Source organism: Poecilia reticulata, linkage group LG11 (assembly GCF_000633615.1).
Source record: "Poecilia reticulata strain Guanapo linkage group LG11, Guppy_female_1.0+MT, whole genome shotgun sequence".
Classification (NCBI taxonomy): Eukaryota; Metazoa; Chordata; class Actinopteri; order Cyprinodontiformes; family Poeciliidae; genus Poecilia; species Poecilia reticulata.
The window spans coordinates 23,069,986-23,091,236 of NC_024341.1; the positions used below are offsets into that span (position 1 = coordinate 23,069,986).

Below are 21,251 nucleotides of genomic sequence, written 5' to 3' on the forward strand. Positions count from 1 at the left end.
TAGTGGGGTCGGGAGGGGTGCTGGTTCCTATCTCCAGCTAACGTTCCGGGCGAGAGGCGGGGTCACCCTGGACAGGTCACCAGTCTGTCGCAGGGCAACACAGAAACACACAGGACAAACAACCATGCACACACACACTCACACCTAGGGGCAATTTGGAGAGGCCAATTAACTTGACAGTCTTTCTTTTTGGACTGTGGGAGGAAACCGGAGCACCCGCAGAACACCCACGCATGCACAGGGAGAACATGCAAACTCCATGCAGAAAGACCCGGGGCCGGGAATCGAACCCAGAACCTTCTTGATGCAAGGCAACAGCTCAGTGAAATCAAATATAGTAATAATTTACAGAAACTCCGAGAGACAAGGGAGTCTATTGACATGTTGTCAGAAACAGTGTTTTTTTTAAATGGGTTTACACACTTTGTAAAGGATGCCTCAGTTCCAACATCTAGAGAGGCTAAAAAGGAGAGATAAACAGCTGAATCCTTGGTTAAGCATTTTCATCCATCATGGCACTCYTCCCATGTCCTGATTTCCACATGGGACCTTTGATTACAACTATATCTCAGTGAAATCTGCTCTCTGTTGCTGTTTCAGTTGGATAAAAYAGAGGGATTGACAGAAATGAGTGCACACCAGTTGAGAACGATGCCTCACAACCAAGAAGATCTAAACTTTGTCAACCTGTTGTGACATAACCACATAAACACACTCTGATGCTCCTCACACTCTCAGCTGCTCCCCCTCTCCCTCCCCCAATATGTTGGCAGCTGATAGAGTTGTCATCTCCTCCCCAGGAGCTGTGAGCAGAGAGGAAAGTCAGCGTGCAGCTGGGTGCACCTCCCTCACAGAGAGCTGATAAGACAGGGTGCCCACCCATACAGACTGAGTACAGCATGAACCGGGGCTTTAAAGCTGCTGCAGAATGTAAACACAGCATGAGAGCATGCTGTCAAAACAAACCCATGCTGCAGAGAGCTACTGGGAGCTGCTGGGAGCTGCTGGGAGCTGCTGGGAGCTGCTGGGAGCTGCTGGGAGCTGCGTTCAGATGCAGCTTCTTCAAAAACATACAGAAAAGGTTGACTTATTTATGAAAGTCACCCAATTCAAACTTTGCAATTGTTTCAAGACTTTGGTTCCATTTTTAACATCTTAGAACAAAATTAATTAAAAGTATGCAAGTGATATTACCACTATGCTGCATCATATTTTCATTAAAAAGAAACTACTACTACTACTAATAATGATGATGATAATAACAAGAACAATAACAATAATAACAATAATAATAATAATGTTTGCAAATTAAACATAAAAAACTGAAGATAAAGTTGATAATATTTTCTTAAATAATAGAGTCCAATATTATTTCATGAGCAAATTTGGTTCCATTCTATCATGAGACTTTTTTGTGTCCATTTACTACAAAAAGACTAGAAATAACTGAAGGTTGAAGCTTCTACGGTGGCTGCAAATGAAGTAAATAAATAATTATGTTGATGGTTTTTAGTCCAGACTTACTCCATCTTTCTTGTTCCTAATCAGTCGTTTTTTCTTCTTCTGATTGGTGGTATCCTTCTGGTCTCCGTGGCTGCAGAGAAATGATAATCAAGATGTATGAATATTGAAGATCAAATCTGTTTTTGTCACAGTCTTATTTTCCTCCCCAACATAAGATACTGTCGCTAATAACCAATAYAACAGCAACAATTAAACATAAATGTGACCGTTCACATGCGTATCATTAAACAACATTTTCTTAAAGAAGACTTGTTGCCCGGCAAGTCCACGAGTAAAGACACACATATTACATCTGCACACATTTCACTGCTAAAAAAACAAATGAATAAACCAAAAATATCTATTCATTTTTATTTAAGGTCATTTTAAAAACTGCATCAAGATGAAACTGATGCAGTTGTTTGAACAGTGTTATCCTTCCTGTTTATTTTACTGAGTCGTCTTACTTGCTGTTGATGGCGTCAAACTTTTTGGAGGCCTCGTATGTAGTCGTCGGTGTGGTTTTCCTGGGACTCTTCCTGATCCCATTCTTCTTACCTCCTTACATGACAACATGTATGTGTTTAGATTCTATATTCCATGTAAAACTAATCCATGTATTATACCTGAGACTGAAGGAGGCCAAGAGGAAACCTCTGGATTTATTTGGATAAATCAAAATGTGGACTTATATAAAATAAAAAGAAATAAAATGCTAAACTGAGCTTTGTATAAACTAATGAGGACAGATTTTCATTCAAATATCCATTTGAATTAGAACTTTAACATATGTTACAACTTTTTCTCCAAAGGTTATAACTTTTATTTAATTTCCCTGTGGAATTTATAGGGTACATTTGAATATGAATTAAATTGAATTCAAAGTTTAGCAGTACTTATATTTAATATGTAAGAAAAAAACATGTCTTACCTGTAAGGTTCTTAAGTCTTGAAGAYCTCCTGTCAACACAAGACAAACATCTKTATAAGGAAACTGAAAAGAAAAGCTGAAGAAAACAATAAACACTAGCATCATAGTTTAGATCATTTGTGATTCATGCCATTGTTTGTTATTTGTCTGAACAGACAATGTTCAGACAAAGAACATTGTTTGTTCTTTGTCTGAACAAAGAACAAACAATGATTATTGACTTATTTGATTATTAGAATTGGTGCTAAAAATGTTAATTTTTGGAGTCTGAGGATTGAGGTTTAAAAAACTCAACCAAATCAGAAATATTGGTATAAGCGTCAATGAATATTTCCCCAACTTCATCAAACGTATAAACTACATCAAGCAAACCTTTTACAAGCAATCTTATGAACACTGGGGTTCCAACATAAAAAACTGATTAACTTTTTATATTTTTATATAACAAAGTCCTGTATGTCTGACCTGATGACTTTTCTTGCAGCTTTTTTTGCAACTTCTTCATCACGTGTGTGTGAATTAGTGCGATTCTCTTCTTCTTTCTTGGAAGGAACTCTCTAAAGAACATTTCATAGGTTAGTATMTGTTACTGTTAATCATGTATGTATTACAGAATAGCAGAATGCCGGTTGTTAAGGGCTACAGTAACTGTATCAGTAAATCATGTGGAGAATATTGATAAATATTGCTACGACCATTTTACTTGCAATAAATACACATTTTACTCCCTCCCCTGTTTCTCATCCGACACTGTTGGTGATATTTGGCACTGAGATCTGTCTGAAGTCTTGACACTTTAAATACATTGTCCATTAATTACTAGAAGTAATATATTAAACAACACCTTTAGAAATTGTTTGTTTAACCAGTCAGTCAGATAATCACAAAGAAAACAAAAGAGCAATACTGACCTGAAACATGCACATTTTTTCATGTATTCATTAAAATTAAGATATAAAAGGTATACAATTTTTGTTGTAGTTATATGAAACAGCAAATAAGAAAGCTGGATAAAATTTTACAGATTTATATTTAATATTTTGAGGAATCTTTTATGCATAATTATTTGATTTTCAGTTTCAGTTTGCATTTCTTATTTATTTGATTTCAGTTTCAGTTTGTATTTTTYATTAATTTGATTAGCACACCCAGCAAAATTAATTTGAATGATGTTGAACATTATTTATTAAAATCAATTAGAGTTTCTGCTATTAAGTTTTCAAAACATCAACATTCACGTAGTTTTTAAAGCAGTAGTTATTAATTCCGTTAAAATAAATTTAAATACAGGAAAATGTTTGAAAAAAATCTTGCAATTATATTAAAAACAAACGTAATAGCTACATAGTTATGCTCTTAAAGAAATTAAAACATTCCAAGCTAAAAACACAATGTTATCAGTTACTGTTGTGTTTATTAATGTTTCATGTTAATATAAACTATACATTCAATACTCACAGAAGCGGAAAACGCTTTCGTAAGCAGACAAAGGTGAAAACAAGTAAGAAAAAATTAAGGAAAATGTTATGTAAACATAGTGGATCATAACAGAGCTAAAGCAATTTACTGTCAACAAATAAAAATTAAGAAAAAAAACACCATTTACATGTGGAGAAAATTTCTTATACCCCACTATATATCTTTTTTATATAAATATAATATTTTGCAATGCTTTTATAAGATTTATATTTCCTGTTTTGCTTTCGTTGGTTGGTTCGTTCTGACCAACAGCTAAAAATTAAAAACTTAAAAAATGCAGCAATATTAACACACTGACTTTGGGAAGCTTTTTCGTCTTTGAACGAGTCACCGCTGTCCTTATGCTGGTCTCTTTCCGGCCTCGCTGGGGTGTCTTGGAGACCTTGGCTGCCTTCTTTTTCAGCTTGCGGTTCCGAACTACATCCCTTCTGCTTTTGGCTCGACCACGGTTCGTCACCATGGTGACGCTCAAACGCTAACCCGGAGACGGTTAATGTGTTAGCTTACGAGCTAAAGTATTAAAAGTAGAAAAAAAAACGAGCAAACACCGACATTGTCACCTCGACCTGTTGAGAGATGTTTTGCAGAGATGATGTAAGAGTCACCGTCTTACTGTGACTGAAGAGAAGAGCAGAAAGTCAAACACACCCAGACAGCCTGATAAGCTCTCGGAGCCCAACAACCCGAGTCCATTCAAACGGCTGAGTTTTGCCGCCGCCTAGTGGTCGTCACGACGTAATGCACGTGTGTGTGTAAGGAACTGAGGTTTTAAATAGGCTTGAAATAGAGAAACAGATATTGCTACCTTATGAGTGGTGTATTTTCTGTGTGTTACGTATAGTTTTACAACTCATTAAAAATCCAGATTTATTAATTTACTAATGTAAATTAATAAATTAATGATTGTTTTGATAAGTTGCCATCAAAACAATCCAACTTTCACCAATCTTTCATGGAAATTGTGTTTTGTGCAGAGCCTTTCACATTATGCATGTATCATCTGAAATAACTGGGATCTTACTGTTAACTTAAAATAAAATTTTACATTAAAGCTTTGTTTAAAAAAAAAGTTTTGACTTATTAAATGCTAAAGGGACATCTACACCTGTGAATCATTTTCAAAAGTCACACTGTTTGATTTCAATGTTAGAAAAAAGCATACTATTTTGGAACCAGTTTAAAAGCTCAAATAAAATGTGTTTTTCTTAATTATTATCAAATCAGAGAAACTTATTTCAAAGTCTTACATACTATGCACACTTGTAAATCAATATTTGATCATTTACAAATATTAGAACTTATGCTTATGTAGAACTTATGCAAAGCTGAGTTAGAGCAMTCATCTGCCCTGTAATTGTCCTTTCGCTTTTCTGTACAGTGGAACTTTTCATTAAGTCCAAAGTCAAAACTATGGTGATTAAACTTCTGGTAGTTACGCCCTGCTAATAAAGCTTCTTTTAAGACCCCCAGCATCATGTTATAGATATTTTTAAAACTTAGAATTTTTTAACATCATCTTGATATTAGCTAAAACTTAAAAAACTGGACAGAATGATACAAAACTTCACATAAACATGAAAAAAGCAACAACTTATAGAATATTTTTKATTTATTTATTCAGAGGGAAACAAAAACACACAGGTTTCAGTATTCAGTAGTGTTCTGTTCAGAAGTCTAAATCATTTGAAAAAGTTCTCTCACAAAAGACCAGTGAATAGGAGACATGTAAAGATATGATCACATAAGTGATACAGTAAAATTAGTAAAAAAATAAAAAATAAAAACTGCATTATTGCAAAAAACATGAGTTAACCATTTGAGGCCAGGCGCTAATGCCAATATTTTGCTCATATTCTTATTATTTGACATACATAATAAGATTATTTCTGTAATTTTTGTACCACAGGTGCAATTTAATGTAGAAAACATTTATGCCATTTATCACACAACTTGGAAAGACTATTTTTTAAGGAACAATCTTGTATTCCATTAATAATGGAGACCATAGAAAATAAGAAATAAGAATAATCAACTCATTAAAGCAAATGTTTAAAAGAACACATTTATGAAACAAACCTTTTTTTCAACATTTCAAAAATCCAAATGAATTTAAAAAGAAATCCCTTAATTCATAGATGGGAGCAAGTAGTATATGTAGAGTTMAGATTTAAACAAATACATTTTACTTTGCTAATCCAACGTATTTTCAAACTCTAAGTTTTATTTCTACTCTTCAAGTCTACAAAAAGAAATCACATTGAAGTACATTTTTATTTGGAAGTCACATAGTTTAGTAGTATTTTGTCTGCTTAAATAATATTAATACTGAACATAATCATTTGTCCAATTCTTTCTATCTGTAAGTAGGTTTTAAATGTCAGATTTTGTAGATCAGCCAGGGAACACAGTTTATTTTTTATTTATTTTATTTGAACAAAAAGAAAACTTGTCTCAGTTTCACAATTTCTACAAGAATTTGACTAGTTTATTTCTTTTAAATTGGAACTGGAGACAATCAGTGTTACACATAAAGCAGAGACTGAATTAGCCCAAATTCAGTTTTTTTTTTCATGTAGATCATTAAGTAGTATATTTTACAAGTTCCTATACGATATCATGCCATGATTATTTTATGTATTGTGGTAAATCTGGTTCCAAACAGTTGAGAAAGTGAACTACTCAGACTCGTGTCACTCGCTGTGAATGCTGGTACTAGGAGATGAGCCCACTGCAGAAGTAAATAAAAAATTGGGTTACATTATGGTTTTTACAAAACAGTAAACATAATTAGCACAATAAGTTTTTTCTGTATTGAAACACACAGCAAACATGTTAAGTGTGAAGTTACTTACGTTCAGCACCAGAATCGTTGGATGGATTGGTTTGTCCTAAAAGATACAGAAAATGTGTTCATGTTCACGACTTGGACATGTGCACACAGCTGATGTTCTATAAAGTTTATTAACAGAATGTGTACATCATTGGCCAAGCTGCAAGATGCAGAAATGTTTTAGATGTGCTTTTTGAGGCATATTTCAATCCAAAGCTGCCTCATATGCTACTCAATAATATATATTGATCCTTGCACAGGAAAACTCTTGCTAATGAACCATATAGACAAGCACAGAGGTCATAACTGAAAGCTTGTCACCATGCATCACTGAGACACAACTCTTAGTTTTCTGAATTCTGTTTAAAGTTTTCCATGTTATTATTCTTAATTATTTTTGATGAAAGTCTGCCCTTTCATTTGCACAAGCCACAAATGTAAAGGTAACTTATTATACTTCTTTGAACAGATTAGGATTGGTTTGTGAGCTATGCAAAACATGTTTTTTTTATTTGTTTTTTGTTTTTGTTTTTTTACAACATCATTCTTAGATAATGAGGTTTCGGTTTGGTCAGTTCTGACTAGTTTGAGCTCCTTCCAGAATGAGCTGTTTTAGGGTCTCTTGTGACTTTAAATCTAAAGAAGCTGCTGCTGGCCACACTCCCTAATTCAACGTTGAAACAGTTTCAAAATTTAGAAAATCAATGTGTGTGACTTACTTGATCCAGAGGAATCCTCAGAATTTAGACCTACACAGAAAGACATGTGTTTACATATCTTTGAACCAATAAACAGTTCAGTATTCTAAAGAAAATGTCCATATTAGAGTGCATCACTTTCAACAGAGTAGTAAGGTGATGCATCACAAAGAAATGAAGTACTTACTTGGATTAGAGGCTCTGTCTTTAGTGGAATCTATTAATACAAAAACAAAGTTATGATCTGCAGCAAATCCTTGCAAATAAATATTATGTTCACTAAAATTACTGAATAATCAATTTCATAACACAATTAAAACCGCAGTATGTAACTTTAATAAAAACATATGTTTTTACATAAAAATAGCTAAAACTATAACTATGTTGTGACAATGTCAAATGAGACAGATAATCTGTGAAAAAAAATAAATCAAGCTCCTGTGCCCGTCCCTATGGTCCTACTAGTATCTACACAAACACACTGCTCCATCAATCAATCAATGAAATCCAGGAGGAGGCCTTAGCGCTGTAAATCACCCTTGTGTAAGGACTGCTCACCTCTTCCTTTTTTTTCTCTGCTATAGTATAGCTGGTTCATTACAAAGGAACTTTCCATGAATATTTAGCATAGCCACACACATTTTATCAAAGTGTTCAAGCCTAATCAGAGACATTTAAAGATAACTTTTCATTAACTAACATTTTTGGTTACATTACAGATCAATATGTAATATGAGTAAATGCTGGAAACAGGTGCCCAGTAAGTGGATAAGAGTTTTCTACCAGACATTTCATTACTTTATCCACTACCTGAAATGTTATACTCTCAAGCTTCTGAAAGTGAAGATCGTATCTAACCAACCTTATGGACTGATGTTGTACACTGTTTATTTATTTATTTATTTATTTTTTACACCATATGATTTATAGAAAATTTTGAGATAAACAATATTTGAAAGTTTAGAAAAGCAATGGGTGTTACTTACCCGACTCAGAAGTGATCATAGAATCTCGGCCTACAAATAAAGACGTATAGTGGTGTATCTTTATACATATAAGGACTTATATAAGCTTATAAAACAAAAAAATAAATAGTTTGCTTCTTGTTTGGCATAGTAGTAAGGTAATTAATGAGTTATCTTTAGCAAAAAAATAATAATTAGACTGGAGGACTTATCAAGGCAAAAAAAACCCCAACAAAAAACAGTTTTCAAAAGACTCAACTAAAAACTATTTGTAATTTTGTCCCACGGATACTAAGTAAATGTAGGCTTAGTAGTTGTAAAGCAGAGGGATGTAGCACAAAATAATAAACATGTAATTTAAAATTTACTTAAAATATGTACTTTAAATACATATTTAAAGTCAAACTTGCATCCTAAGTTTGACATTTGGTATTTTAGAATTACTAAATTACTTTTTACAGAATTAACTCTGCAATGACTATTGTCAATTTTTTTGCATATACAAAATTTATTGAACAGAACGTATCACTTACTTTGCAGCAGATTGTCTTTCTTAGCTGGTTTTGCATCTTTGGCATTTTCATCTACAACAAATATCAATTATCAGCAGCATGTCCTTAAATCTGTTTTATATATTTTTATCTTAACAGCATAAAAAAAATATAACACTGTTGAAAAACTAAGTTTGCTTGCCAGAGTTACTGTCTGCACTGACATTAAATTAAAACTATATTTCATTTGTCAGACTTCTTGCAAAGTGCTGTATTTATTTTGAACATACTGATGAACATTTTCATCTGATATGCTTTAACATATCCTTAAACCTTTTTCTTTTAAGAAAAAATGAGCTTATGATGCTATGGGAAAAGTCTAGTCACAGACATGTCTGGGGAAAAAGATACATTTGAAGGAAAAGCATATTGCTTAGGAAACACAGACGTGTGTCCCCTGTCCGACAGAGAATGCGTTTTTATATACTGATTTAATGCTATGACTGCATGAATGTTGAAAAGAGTACTGGAAAAACAATCTTACCAGTATCCAGGAGGGGCTTGTTCTCACCAGGTTTCTTTATATCAAGGACTGGTTTATCTACACAAAATGAATCAAACACAGACGGTAAATACAGACTCACTACTGTTACCTGTTTTTGAATATATGTAACGTAATATTATAACATAAACATATTTTTTTTAATCTGTTATTTTCGGTGCATTCCAATTGTGCATTCAGTTTAACAGTAATTTGATCCAATTTCTCCAATAATTTCACAAGGCACTTTTTTGTTTTTTGGATAAGATCACTGTCACACTATAAGTTGAATAGTTAAACCTTTATTACACCAGACAAAACATTAGGAACAATTCATGTTAGCCTGAAAATGCTACAAGTGTGATCCAAGAGAAAGAAGACTACAACATCTACCCACATATAATCAGCAATGGGTTCATTTTGTTACATTACATTACATTACAAAAATATCCTTTAGTCTATGTTTAAAAGCAAGAAATTAAATATAAGTGTTGGCAATGGATTGCTCAAATATAAAATAAAATATGTTTCTATGTACTGTATCTAAAACTGTGGCCTGTATAATGTGATTGAAAGGAGGCTGCCATAGATTTTAAGGTTGTTGTTGACAAATTTATTGGGAAATGTTTTTGCAACTTTAATACAAACTACGTATATAAGATATTTTTATAAATGCTACACAAATGTCAGTAACAACCAGACTCAGAGCTCATGGTGCACCATGCAAAGTCTCTGTCACAAAGATGATTATTTACTCTCCTTGATATGCTGACGCACATTTTTACTAACATTTAGTAAACTTAGGTGACTAAAATTTAACTAAATCAAAAGAGAGAATACAAACTGAGACTTCAAGATAACAATACTTTAGTTTAAATTCTATGGCTAAAACAAAATTATGACTCTAGAAATGTATTTAATTTAAAACGCATATTTACTTTAAATTTACCTAAAAATGTACTTTACATAAATTTTTAAGTACATTTTTGGATCTGATATTTGACATTTTAAAATTACTCAATTATTTTTCTTAATTTAAAAGAAACATAACTGGATCAATCAGAATTGGAGAATATTTTACAGAATTAACTCTGCAATGACTATTGTGAATTTATTTTGCACAAACAAAATTTATTGAACAGAACGTAGCACTTACTTTGCAGCAGATTATCTTTCTCAGCTGATTCTGCATCTTTGGCATTTTCATCTACAACAAATATCAATTATAAACAGCAGGATTCATGTCCTAAAATTTGTTTTATATATTTTTATCTTAACATCATAAAAAAATTAACACTGTTGAAAGACTAAGTTTGCTTGCCAGAGTAACTGTCTTCACGGACAGGTATATACAAGACATGAAGTGAAAACTCTATTTCGTTTGTCATACTTTGGTAACACTTTATTTGAAGGGTTGTGAATAAGTCTGTCATGACACCAGCATAAACATGACATAACACATCTCATGAACATAAGAAAGTCTTCATGAATATTTATGACTGTTGTCATAAAGTGTTATTCGGTAAATCATGAGACTTTTAATACAAAGTTGACATTATTAAAAATATCTTTGTTATGACAACTTGACATTGACCAAGAAATCATGACATAAATTTGTCATAAAAGTATTATTGATTAAACTTTAGCTTTAAGAACATAAATCTACATAATTTTTAATGTGTAATCAGTAATACTTTTATAACAAATTCATGTCAGATCATGATTTCTTGGTAAATGTCAAGTTGTCAACTTTGTATTAAAACTGTCATGACTTACAGAATTACACTTAGACAACAGTCATAAATATTCAGGAAGACTTACCTTACTCACATTCATGACAGGTGTTATGTCATGTTATGATGGTGTCATGACAGGCTTATTCATAACCCGTCAAATAAAGTGTTACCCAAACTTCTTGCATAGTGCTGTATTTATTTTGAACATACTGATGAATATTTTCAAATGACCAATTTTGATATGCTTTAACGTATCCTTAAAGCCTTTTTACTTTTAAGAAAAAAGGAGCTTATGATGCTATGTGGCAAGTCTAGTAATTATCTATCTTGCAATGAACTCTATTAGAATAAATTTGACCAAACAGAAATTTGTTTCAGCACTTAAGATTAATCAGAGCAGAGCCTAGGAATAAATGAATGTCTGCCATGTAAAAAACAACTCTGATTTAAAAAAGTCACTTTGTTTCCTGGGCACCGTTTTATATGAGACATTTACATCAAAGTATATGAGACTATGGTTTACCCTTAAGGTTTTATAGGAAATTGCTGACAGAACATTTTTCAGTGTAAAAAAAATCAATGGGTGTGGCTTACCAGATCCAGAGGTGGCAACAGAATTTAAACCTACAAATAAAGACATACATTGGTATATCTTAGGAACAGTGAACAGTCCAGTAATTGCAAAAATCATCCTAATATGCCTGACAGAGTATTAAGGTGATTGATGAATGCATTGAAATTAAGTACTTACTTGAATGAGAAGATTTTTCTTCATCACAATCTATTAATGAAGACACATATTTATTAAAACATTCAATAACAAAATATTTATATTTCACTATCGTCAATACTAGAACTGTTTTAACACTTTTGTTAGAAGCTCCAGCTCAGCATTTATGGTTGTCCCAAAGCAAGACTCAGGGTTATACTATTTAAGTAAAATAATCAAAATAATCAAAATATATCTGAACTGTACACATGAAAATGATTAGAAGGTTTTCAGGGTTTTTCTGGTCAAAGAAAGAAATGAATACTAGGCTTGATTTCTTGATAAATCTTGTACCTTGCTTTTTGGTGAGGGTGACACTTCAATGAATCTAAAACCTCATGATATGCTATCATGAAGAAAGGAAACAGATTAACTACTTTTCAATGTAGTTATGGACTGTTTACTTTGACCTTTGGTACCTCATTTAGTTCATAATAAAACAATAGAGATCTCTGTACCTGACAAGAACAAATTTAATAGACCCATTTATTTGCATAATGAAAATACTATACAGTTAGTGTGTACATTGGTGTAAATGTGAGTTTTAGTACAATTTAACAATGACTTTTTACATTTTTTGATTAACATTTTCATCAGGTATTTTATTCTAATGGATGCAGATGAAACATAGTTAACAAAAGGGATGTAAGGAGGCATCGATTATATATTTCCAAGAGACGTGTAAAACAATCTTACCAAGTYGGTTTGTCCTCAGCTTAAGGTAGACAAGTGTCACAGCAACAGCCACAACCATAATCCCGAAAGAAACAGAAACACCAATGATGATGTCCATTTTTCCTCCTTTGTGTTCTACAAAAGGGTTTTCTACAACAAAACAAATTTCATATTAGATTTAGTTCACTTTCAATACATAATGTGTGGAATTTTATATGGGACCACTTGAACTTTAGCTATATATGAAATAACTTAACTTACAGTGCTGTAAAAAAGAAAGTATATCCTCCCCTTATTCTACCATTGTCTTCCCTCACATTTAAATGTTTCAGATCATCAAACAAATGTTGTTTTCAGAGATAATCAAAGTAAATATAAAATGCAGTTTTCATTGGCAAAATCATGACCTGATCACTTGTTCTGGAAAACGGAAATCAATTTTTTTTGGCCACACTTCACTCCCAAACCTGCACAATCTGAGGTAGGACCCGTCAGACAAAACAAACTAGGCAATTTTTTTTTTTTAATCAACCTATTATGCTCTGATCTAAAGAAATCAAACAGTAATAACATTTTCTGACAATCAGTAGGGAAAAAGCTACAAATCATTTCTAAGACTTTTGGACTCTTAACTAAAGTAAGCTATGAAACAGGGATTAACGTGCTGCCAAAATTGCTCTAAAAGCAACAACCTATCTACCAGGACACAAACAAATCCCAAACTTGTAAAGCACTGAAGGTTTCATTTAGTTAGTGTTCAACGTTCAACAAAAAGAAAGAGACATGGCAAAATTGTAGCTTGAAAAAAGCCCTAAAGAAAATAAATAAGTAAACATATTCATAATCCCAAAAACTTTTGGAAAAATGTCTTTAAAAAAAAMAACCAAAAAACATATTAACATTAATGTAATTTTACTTATAGCATATACATATACTCATATTTTATGAGTTACAATACGTTTTAAATGTTCATTTATTTTTTTTATTTCTCTTATTCACTGTGAGCTAGCACAGTGGCAATCATTTTAGTATGCTGGGTGTTGAATGAGAACTGAACTTGACCAACCAGCCAACGATTCTCGTTTGAATTTAGCTTATAACTGCTAAGGCTGCAAAGCATGTGAACAGGGTAGGCAAGTATAAGCTTTGGCTTCAGCCTATTCCTTCTTTGGTAAATTATGGGTTTGTTGATTAGGATTGTTTTCTGTTTAATGTTGATAATTTACCTAAGTAAAGTAAAGTAAACTGAACTGAACTGAACTGAACTAAATAAGTAAGCTTAGATATAGAAGTACAACAACAAGTTTCTCACCCCATGTCTTATTAACATGCTTTTTAGAGGCAAGATGCTCGACTTCACAGATGTAGGCCGAAACATCAGACTTTAAAATCTCTACATGATCTCTCCTCTGGAAGGTGTCGTCATTATTTGGGCGAACTCCAGAGGTCACCAACCCATCCTCTGGAGTCAGGACACGACCATTTCTTTTGATCTCCAGGATTATTTCTCCTGGATAGAAGCCCGTCGCCAGACACGTCAAGATAATGTTTTGTTCAATGTTGGCCTTTCGTGTGAACAAGTGGACTTCAGGTGGAGCTTGAAAGACAAAATGAAATGTGGCATTACCAGGGAAGCAATTCATTGTTTAGATTATTTTAATGTTTCTATTTTATCAATTTAACTATATGGAAAAAACCTCACAGAATAGAAATAAATGCTACATTACTTTGACAAAGTATTACCTTATATTACAAACATCTTTCTAATTTAAATATACACCTTCAGATCTTTAGATAAATGCTTTGATTTAGTAGAAAAGAAAAAACTTTATTTTGTGTCTCAAAAACTGAATGAATTCACTATTTTTGATTAAACTAAATGTAGAWTAGTGAAAATGTCTGATTATGTTATACTTACTGGCCTTTAAAAGCTGCTCTTTCCCAAAGCCTCTAAACTTGCTCATCCATTCCATGCACTCTTTCTCCAGGTAGCCCTTGGTGTATTCCTTCAACACCTGGACCTCATCCCACTTCCTCTTGGTTTCTTTTGCTGCATGAATGGGAGCAACCCAAACCTGATTGTCGTCATCAAAGGACAGAAAGTCGTTTCCATCGTAGTTGTACATGTCCATCCCACGGACAAACTTCATCGACCCATCAGGCTGAGTTTCACCCTCACAGCCATGCATCCACTGGAGAATATGGGTATCTGTAAGAAAACATAAGATAAATAAATTAAAAACTAAGAAATAAAAGATTTTATTTCTTTAGTTTTTAGACAAATAAATATTCTGAGAATAATTAAGATGTACCTGTGTTATTCTGTCTCATTCGTTTCATCAATATGTCGATGTTGACCTTGAACCATTGCTGCTTGCTCTTTCTGGACTGGGTGCCTTTCTCCCAGTACTCCTTTTCAAGATGCTTTTCCATCCAGTCCTGTTTGGGAACTTTAACTTGGTGGTCACTGTCATAGTAGTCAATCATATTTTTATCCAGTAAACCCATAGCAGTGAACTCATGTAACCCTGGGAGATTCACTGGCTTGGAGAAGGCCGTGTAGATGTAGGTGAGGGAGTGCTTTTCTGTAAGACAAAAGACAGAAAAATGAAGGTGGGAATTACTTTTATAATATCAGCGACTATTTATTACTTCAAGCCTTCTTGAAATGACAATATTTAGGCTAAAATCTTTGTAAAAAAATGTCTTTCCATTTTATTATATTCAAGTCTGGTTTAGACAAATTGAATTTCTAAATAAGTYAGGTCAACACTACAAAAAATATTTTCTAACATACTGACACATTAATCTGTCTTAAGGCCAAATCTGAAACAGAGAATTGGGAAGAATGCTTTCACAGAAATGGAACGTCTGAAGTTGGAAAAAAATAAATCAACCAAAAAACCTGACCTCAAAATTTCCACAGTTTATCATCTATAAGGTTCAGAACATCTTGAATCGGGTGGGGCCATTAATTTAACATAGAAACAGAATATTAAAACAGACTATCACAAACAAGGGAGCACCTCAAGGCTGTGTGTTCAACCCTTATCTGTACACACACAAGCAATAGTTTCTTAAAGTCATTTCTGTTGTTATTAAGTAGTTGCTTTATCATAGAAATGTTGTTCTTAAATCAGGGGAGGTCATAAGTCTCATCACCTCTTATTKTRCATATGTTCTGACAAATATTGGGCTTTTCTTATTTAGTTTCCTTTAACATCACATTTTGCTGTGTTGGTTTCTGACACTGTTTGTTTTGTACCAAGTATAGATCATTTCTTGGCTGCTTCATAATTGTAAACTGATCAAAACAGAGGTCAACTACACAATCACTGGAAACAGATCTTATGTCATTTAGAGCAACAGAAAACAAATCACACAAATTATAGACTGATTTTTTTAGATCTAAGCATGTTATTCACATTTATGTCTATAGTTTATGAAAACGCAACCACAAACAACTAGACATAATGTAAAACTGCCGTGTACAAAAGGCTAAATTTAACCATTGCTGGTGCATTGTTTACCTGGGCCTCGTTTCAGAAAGTGGGATAAGTGAATCACAACTGTTGCTATTATTTTGCAGAAGAATTTCTTTTTTTTTGTTAAATATGTTTTGGGATTCTCCTCTAACTCAATCAGTGGGAAATGTGCACTTTCAGGCTTGTTTTTTCTCTTTTGTCATTGTGAACCGCATTATCTGTGTTTCATTATTGAGGGCTTCCTCTACATTCAGGTTTAACTCAGGGTTACTTGACCCAGAATTTAGTCACCTTGTTGATATCCACTGTTCTGAAACCCAAAATTCTTAAGTATCACAGAGCCTAGCGGGTTTATTCAGAATATCTGCCTTCTTATCAAGGCCTGTTAACCCTGCTTTCTGAAATGGAGCCCTGGTGTCATGAGGGAAGTCTTTTCCTAAGAAAATAAATAAACCTACAAGAATTTCAAATACTGTATAAAATCAATTTTCCCTCTGTAAGAGATAAACAACAGAGTCACCAATACAATAGTAAGAAAACGGCAAGAGATATCACAAAGACTAAGATCTTTAAGCTTCAAGAGGTCTCACTTTGGCAGRAAACTTGTMCACTCTACAGCTGTAAATCAACTTTAATCAACCCTCCAAGGTCAGATCCTRTGATACTGGTTTAAGGAAATKTTCAATGTGAYGATGTACTTTCGATTTAGCATTTGGACACACCTTACAGATTTATTAAACTTATCTTYCTACTTGAGACAATAAAACCCATGAGACTGGAGGACAAGAGTAACAAAGGTCACTTATAACATCTTATCATATTTATTCTAAGTTATTGCAACTATATGAGTGTCACACTGTCACAACTGACAAACATCATTTAGTAATTGTGTTTGCCTCTCAAYCTTTGTTGTGTTATCTAACTTGTTGGTAAGAAAAATACCCTTTATATTGCACAGGGCTCTATAATGGAGGGATGTGGGCTCTTTTTTAATAAAAGACAAGGACATGAAATATAGAAACAATATGCCAAAGCCACAATAACTTTATGAGGACAGCTACATTTTGTACTTTGCACCCTTGTTTACCACTCAGTCTATTACGTTCTGAGCCAATCACAGGTGAGGRCTCAATGATTTTTCTTTTAGGTTTTCACCTTTTTAGAAATTCTAGATTTGTTTTATTAATCATCAGCATTCTTATTTAACAAGCACAAAAGRTGGAATTTAGGTGATTTTTTTTTGGTTACCTGAGATGCTCCACCTTTCTCTACAGTATCAGGTTTCTATTTTATTAACAAASTCTACATTGGTAAATCTTAACCATTCTTAGAACTGCAATAGCACATAAAATCAGTTACKAAGACAAATGTCACAATTTTGCTTTCACTTWTAAAAATAAACTTAAAATTGTCAAAAAAACAAMCAAARGAGAASAAAAACAACTCAAACTTACCGCTGTTCACTGTCATTCCAGTCCCCAAAAGGACCAAAACAGCGAGGARCGACATTCTGAACCCAAAGTAGGTTCTGCTCTTCGTGGAGAAYCMCTTATRTTCGGCTGTTYGACGGCGCTCCTTTCCGTGTTTGTTACAAAAGCTGATTCTTTAGAATGTTCTCTGTGTTTTATGGTAGGTTSCTGTTAATGATTTACCAATGTGCCTTTAGGGAATGTCATAAATTAGAGAACTTTTGACTTCCTTTTTAAAAGACACACACTTTCCAACCACTTCCACATCTGCCACAGAAAATAAAATTATGAAACAACTATATTTCATTAAAAAATTTTTAATATATATTATCATAAATAATATATATTAAGACTCCAAGGTTTTGTGTTAAAACATATTTTACAAACAATAATCAATCCAAACTGTAGCATGATAAAGTTTTTTTTATATAGAGGGAGCTCAGATTAATTATTTAAACAAATAACCATAAAAATAGAATTAGATGGGACCACAGRAAAGCCAAACAAACAAAATCAAAAAACATAAAAAGTTAATCCAACTCAAACAAAAAAGATTTAGATTCAAAACTATAYCTATAGCCTATAATTAATCAAGTTAAAATCAAATGTTGAGTCTGTGCAATTAATGCATTCTTGCATAGTTTCAATATCCCATCATGACTCTTAATCGAGACTCATTGGTAAATTTTTGTYAACTGATTTCTGGGGTGCATTGGATTTTTTTGTCTCCTACTTTGTTTTGTGTATCAACCAATCATTGCCAAAGTGGACCTTATTGATTTATTTCAGTCTCAAAAAGTAAAGGTTACCAGGCCATATTCTTTTTTTTAGACTTTATATGACAGGATGACAAGATTTTTTGGAGGGTGATATTTGATACACCCTTCTTACCAGTTGGCGGAAGTAAATAAAAATAGAAGAAGAGGAACCAAAAGACAGCATTGCACCTAGCAACAGGGTCAAACACACCATGATGAGAATTTCTGTTATCTCTGCATTTCAGCTCAATTCAGACGATCTTAGCAACTGACAGAACCGCTCTCAAGCTGGGACACATTGGCAGCCATTTTTATTCTGAGATGGGAGCACTCTGAGAGAACTCTGGGAATCTTTGTGCAATGTAAAACTTCTTTTCTTGATGTATCTATGCCCTGTTAAAAAATGTTAAACATCTTTTCACATAAACTACAAACCTTCTCATTTGTAAATAATCTGGACGGGATGAAGAAAACTATTATAGAAATATATCTCAGTTACAGTTCATTGGGTAAAAATAAATTTGCATCATAAAAAAGAAACAACTTCAATAATTCTTTGTTTTATTCAGATAGAAAACACAGTTACATGAAGGTACATTTTTAAAAAAAATCTCAACAGACCGAGTAGCAAACGTAACAATATGATGATCTAAAAGATACTTCAAAGATTCTACGTAAACATCTAGTTGCATACATAACTTGGTGATTTAATCATTAGAGAAAAGTTGTAAATACTTATTCTTTGCTCAGAATGTCACAATTAGACAAAGAAAAAAAATCAATCTTTGTACCACCAGTGCAAATACAGTAGAAAATATTTAGTCATTAAAAGCCCTTCAAGTCCCAAAATACAAATAAAAACGCCCTAAAAACTAGAGTAAAAACTTTTAAAGCAGTAATGTAATACAGACTTCAAAAAGTAATCAAACACATTCATGAAGCATTGTAAAGATCCAAAAGAGAATAACTAAACTTCCCTTATTCATAGATTACTACAAATAGCTTATGTAATCTTGTAACAAACTTGATCTGCTTAGCTAACTCAAAATACTTTCAAATTGTGAGTTTGATTTATTATAGATCTACAAAAAAACTCACACTGCAGTATTTGTTCTTATTTTGAAGTCTTACAGTCTTTTTTTCACTTCAAACTTTTTTTTTACTATTTTGCTGTCTTTTGTTGGGTGGATTTTTGTAGATTTGTCAAAAGGAAAAAGAAGATTTTACATTTATACATTGCAGTGTAACGTCAACTGAAAAGACAAAAACCTGAATATACTCATCTTTCCAATTCTTCTTATTTCTAATTAGGTAGTGGCATCTTTACTGACTACTTTGTCCTTAGTGTTTACTACACATTCCCAAACATTTAGTAAATATATTTAGGAGAAAACTTATTTTTTCCTTCCTCAGATAACTTGGGAACATGATTTATTTCTCATTATTTTTGCCATTTTATAATCTGGTTCCAAACGACTGAGATAGCTAATTACTCAGACTCGTTTCACTTTTCTTCATCGCTCTGACTGTTGGAACTAGGAGATGAATCTGAAGGAAAAAAAGGTGTTTATTTTATTATATATATATACTGCTCAAAAAAATAAAGGGAACACTTCAGTGTTCACTTAAATGTTAAAGTGTTCCCTTTATTTTTTGAGCAGTGTATATATATATATAAATTTATTTATTTATTTATTTTATTTTTTTACAAAATGTGCACAGCAAAAGTTTACATTTTTGTAAAGTTACTTACCATCAGCACCAGAATCTTGGGTTGAATTGGTTTGTTCTAAAGAATACACAGAATATGTTCATGTTAAATCAACTTCTTCAATACTTTTAAGAAAATAAGACATATTTTCCCTGTCTTCATCTAACTATGAGCTTCTTTTTCTTCCTTTGTGCTGACAAAAGTGATTATCTATCCTACACTCAACTCTATTATGAGAAAGTCTTAGTGGTTCATAGTTTTAATACTCAAGTGATCAAAGCAGGGAAAAAGTTGGACGTCTGTTAAAACAACTCTAAATAAAAAAATAAAACAAATTTTTACTGTGGTCTTGAAAACCACAGTAAAAATTTTCAAGACCACAGAAAATCTGGGCTTTACACTTTGGGATTTGAAAGAAATTTCATATAGAAATACAATTTTAAAGTGTAGAAAATCATGGGGTGTGACTTGCCTGATCCAGAGGAGTTCTCAGAACTTAGACCTAAAAATAAAGATATATGTTAGTATATCTTTGTAGCAATAAAGAGCTCAGTAACCTAAMAAAACATCTTTATCTGCCTGATGCTTGTATTTTCTACAGAGTATTAAGGTGATTCACAAATGGATTGGCAAAKAAATAAATTACTTACTTGGATTAGAAGCTCCGTCTGCAGAGRAATTTATAAATATATTTWAAAAAACAYTTAAAACATTCAACACAGAAATATTTAYAAATTCCATTATTTAGTGGAAATGTAGGTCTTATATTTGTAAAGCAGAGGGATTACAATTACACTTGTAATATGGATCTAAATATTTATATTTCAAATTTTATCAATCTTATGAAACTTAGCCACTGTTGTATTTAAGGGAAAAGTMMATTTGTTTGAAAAGCACATGTGTTAAGAACCTTAAGTGTCCCCTTTCTACAGAAAAGGGTTTTGAATGTGTTGTGGAATAGTACTGGATGACGGTTCTGAATTTAAAAAGGTTAATGAACAGAAAACTTACCCCCATCAATGAGGGGCTTTTTCTCTTCAGGTGCAACATTGWCTGGTTGACCTACATAGAAAGATTCAAGTACAGACAGTAAATACCAAACTCACTRCTGCTAAATGTTTTTGAATGTATTATATCTAAACAACAGAAGCATTTCTTTTAATGTGTCATTTTAGGTGCATTCCCATTGTGAAATCTGTTTTTATAATTG

General features: G+C 32.7%; 3 protein-coding genes across 4 annotated transcripts in view; all 3 read right to left on the reverse strand.

Annotated features, from left to right (window-relative positions):
* LOC103472823 (ATPase family AAA domain-containing protein 2-like) overlaps window positions 1-4,631 on the reverse strand; it is a 16,254-nt gene extending 11,623 nt beyond the window's left edge. The window contains exons 1-5 of the mRNA XM_017307297.1: window positions 4,212-4,631; window positions 2,900-2,991; window positions 2,435-2,463; window positions 1,971-2,064; window positions 1,525-1,594 (exon numbers count right to left, since the gene is read on the reverse strand). Coding sequence (XP_017162786.1) covers window positions 1,525-1,594; window positions 1,971-2,064; window positions 2,435-2,463; window positions 2,900-2,991; window positions 4,212-4,373 — 447 coding nt within the window. The 5' untranslated portion in view covers window positions 4,374-4,631. The remainder of the gene's footprint in view (window positions 1-1,524; window positions 1,595-1,970; window positions 2,065-2,434; window positions 2,464-2,899; window positions 2,992-4,211) is intronic.
* Window positions 4,632-5,520: 889 nt separating this feature from the next.
* On the reverse strand, window positions 5,521-17,685 carry LOC103472788 (H-2 class I histocompatibility antigen, Q10 alpha chain-like). Of its 2 annotated transcripts, XM_008422622.2 has the most exons (15): window positions 17,558-17,685; window positions 14,931-15,203; window positions 14,537-14,827; window positions 13,931-14,215; window positions 12,640-12,768; window positions 11,926-11,955; window positions 11,769-11,798; window positions 10,595-10,645; window positions 9,442-9,498; window positions 8,940-8,990; window positions 8,428-8,457; window positions 7,629-7,658; window positions 7,463-7,492; window positions 6,766-6,801; window positions 5,521-6,641 (listed from the first exon to the last, which is right to left on the reverse strand). In XM_008422622.2, exons 1-15 carry the CDS (start codon window positions 17,610-17,612, stop codon window positions 6,604-6,606), a joined length of 1,416 nt encoding a protein of 471 aa, XP_008420844.1. In that variant the 5' UTR covers window positions 17,613-17,685; the 3' UTR covers window positions 5,521-6,603. The 2 variants fall into 2 exon arrangements, with proteins under 2 accessions (XP_008420844.1, XP_008420847.1); XM_008422625.2 differs by lacking the exon at window positions 8,940-8,990.
* A 1,804-nt stretch (window positions 17,686-19,489) lies between these two features.
* LOC103472789 (H-2 class I histocompatibility antigen, Q10 alpha chain-like) overlaps window positions 19,490-21,251 on the reverse strand; it is an 8,932-nt gene continuing 7,170 nt past the window's right edge. The window contains exons 13-17 of the mRNA XM_017307618.1: window positions 21,053-21,103; window positions 20,692-20,709; window positions 20,514-20,543; window positions 20,084-20,119; window positions 19,490-19,878 (exon numbers count right to left, since the gene is read on the reverse strand). Of these exons, the coding sequence (XP_017163107.1) occupies window positions 19,835-19,878; window positions 20,084-20,119; window positions 20,514-20,543; window positions 20,692-20,709; window positions 21,053-21,103 (179 nt within the window). The 3' untranslated portion in view covers window positions 19,490-19,834. The remainder of the gene's footprint in view (window positions 19,879-20,083; window positions 20,120-20,513; window positions 20,544-20,691; window positions 20,710-21,052; window positions 21,104-21,251) is intronic.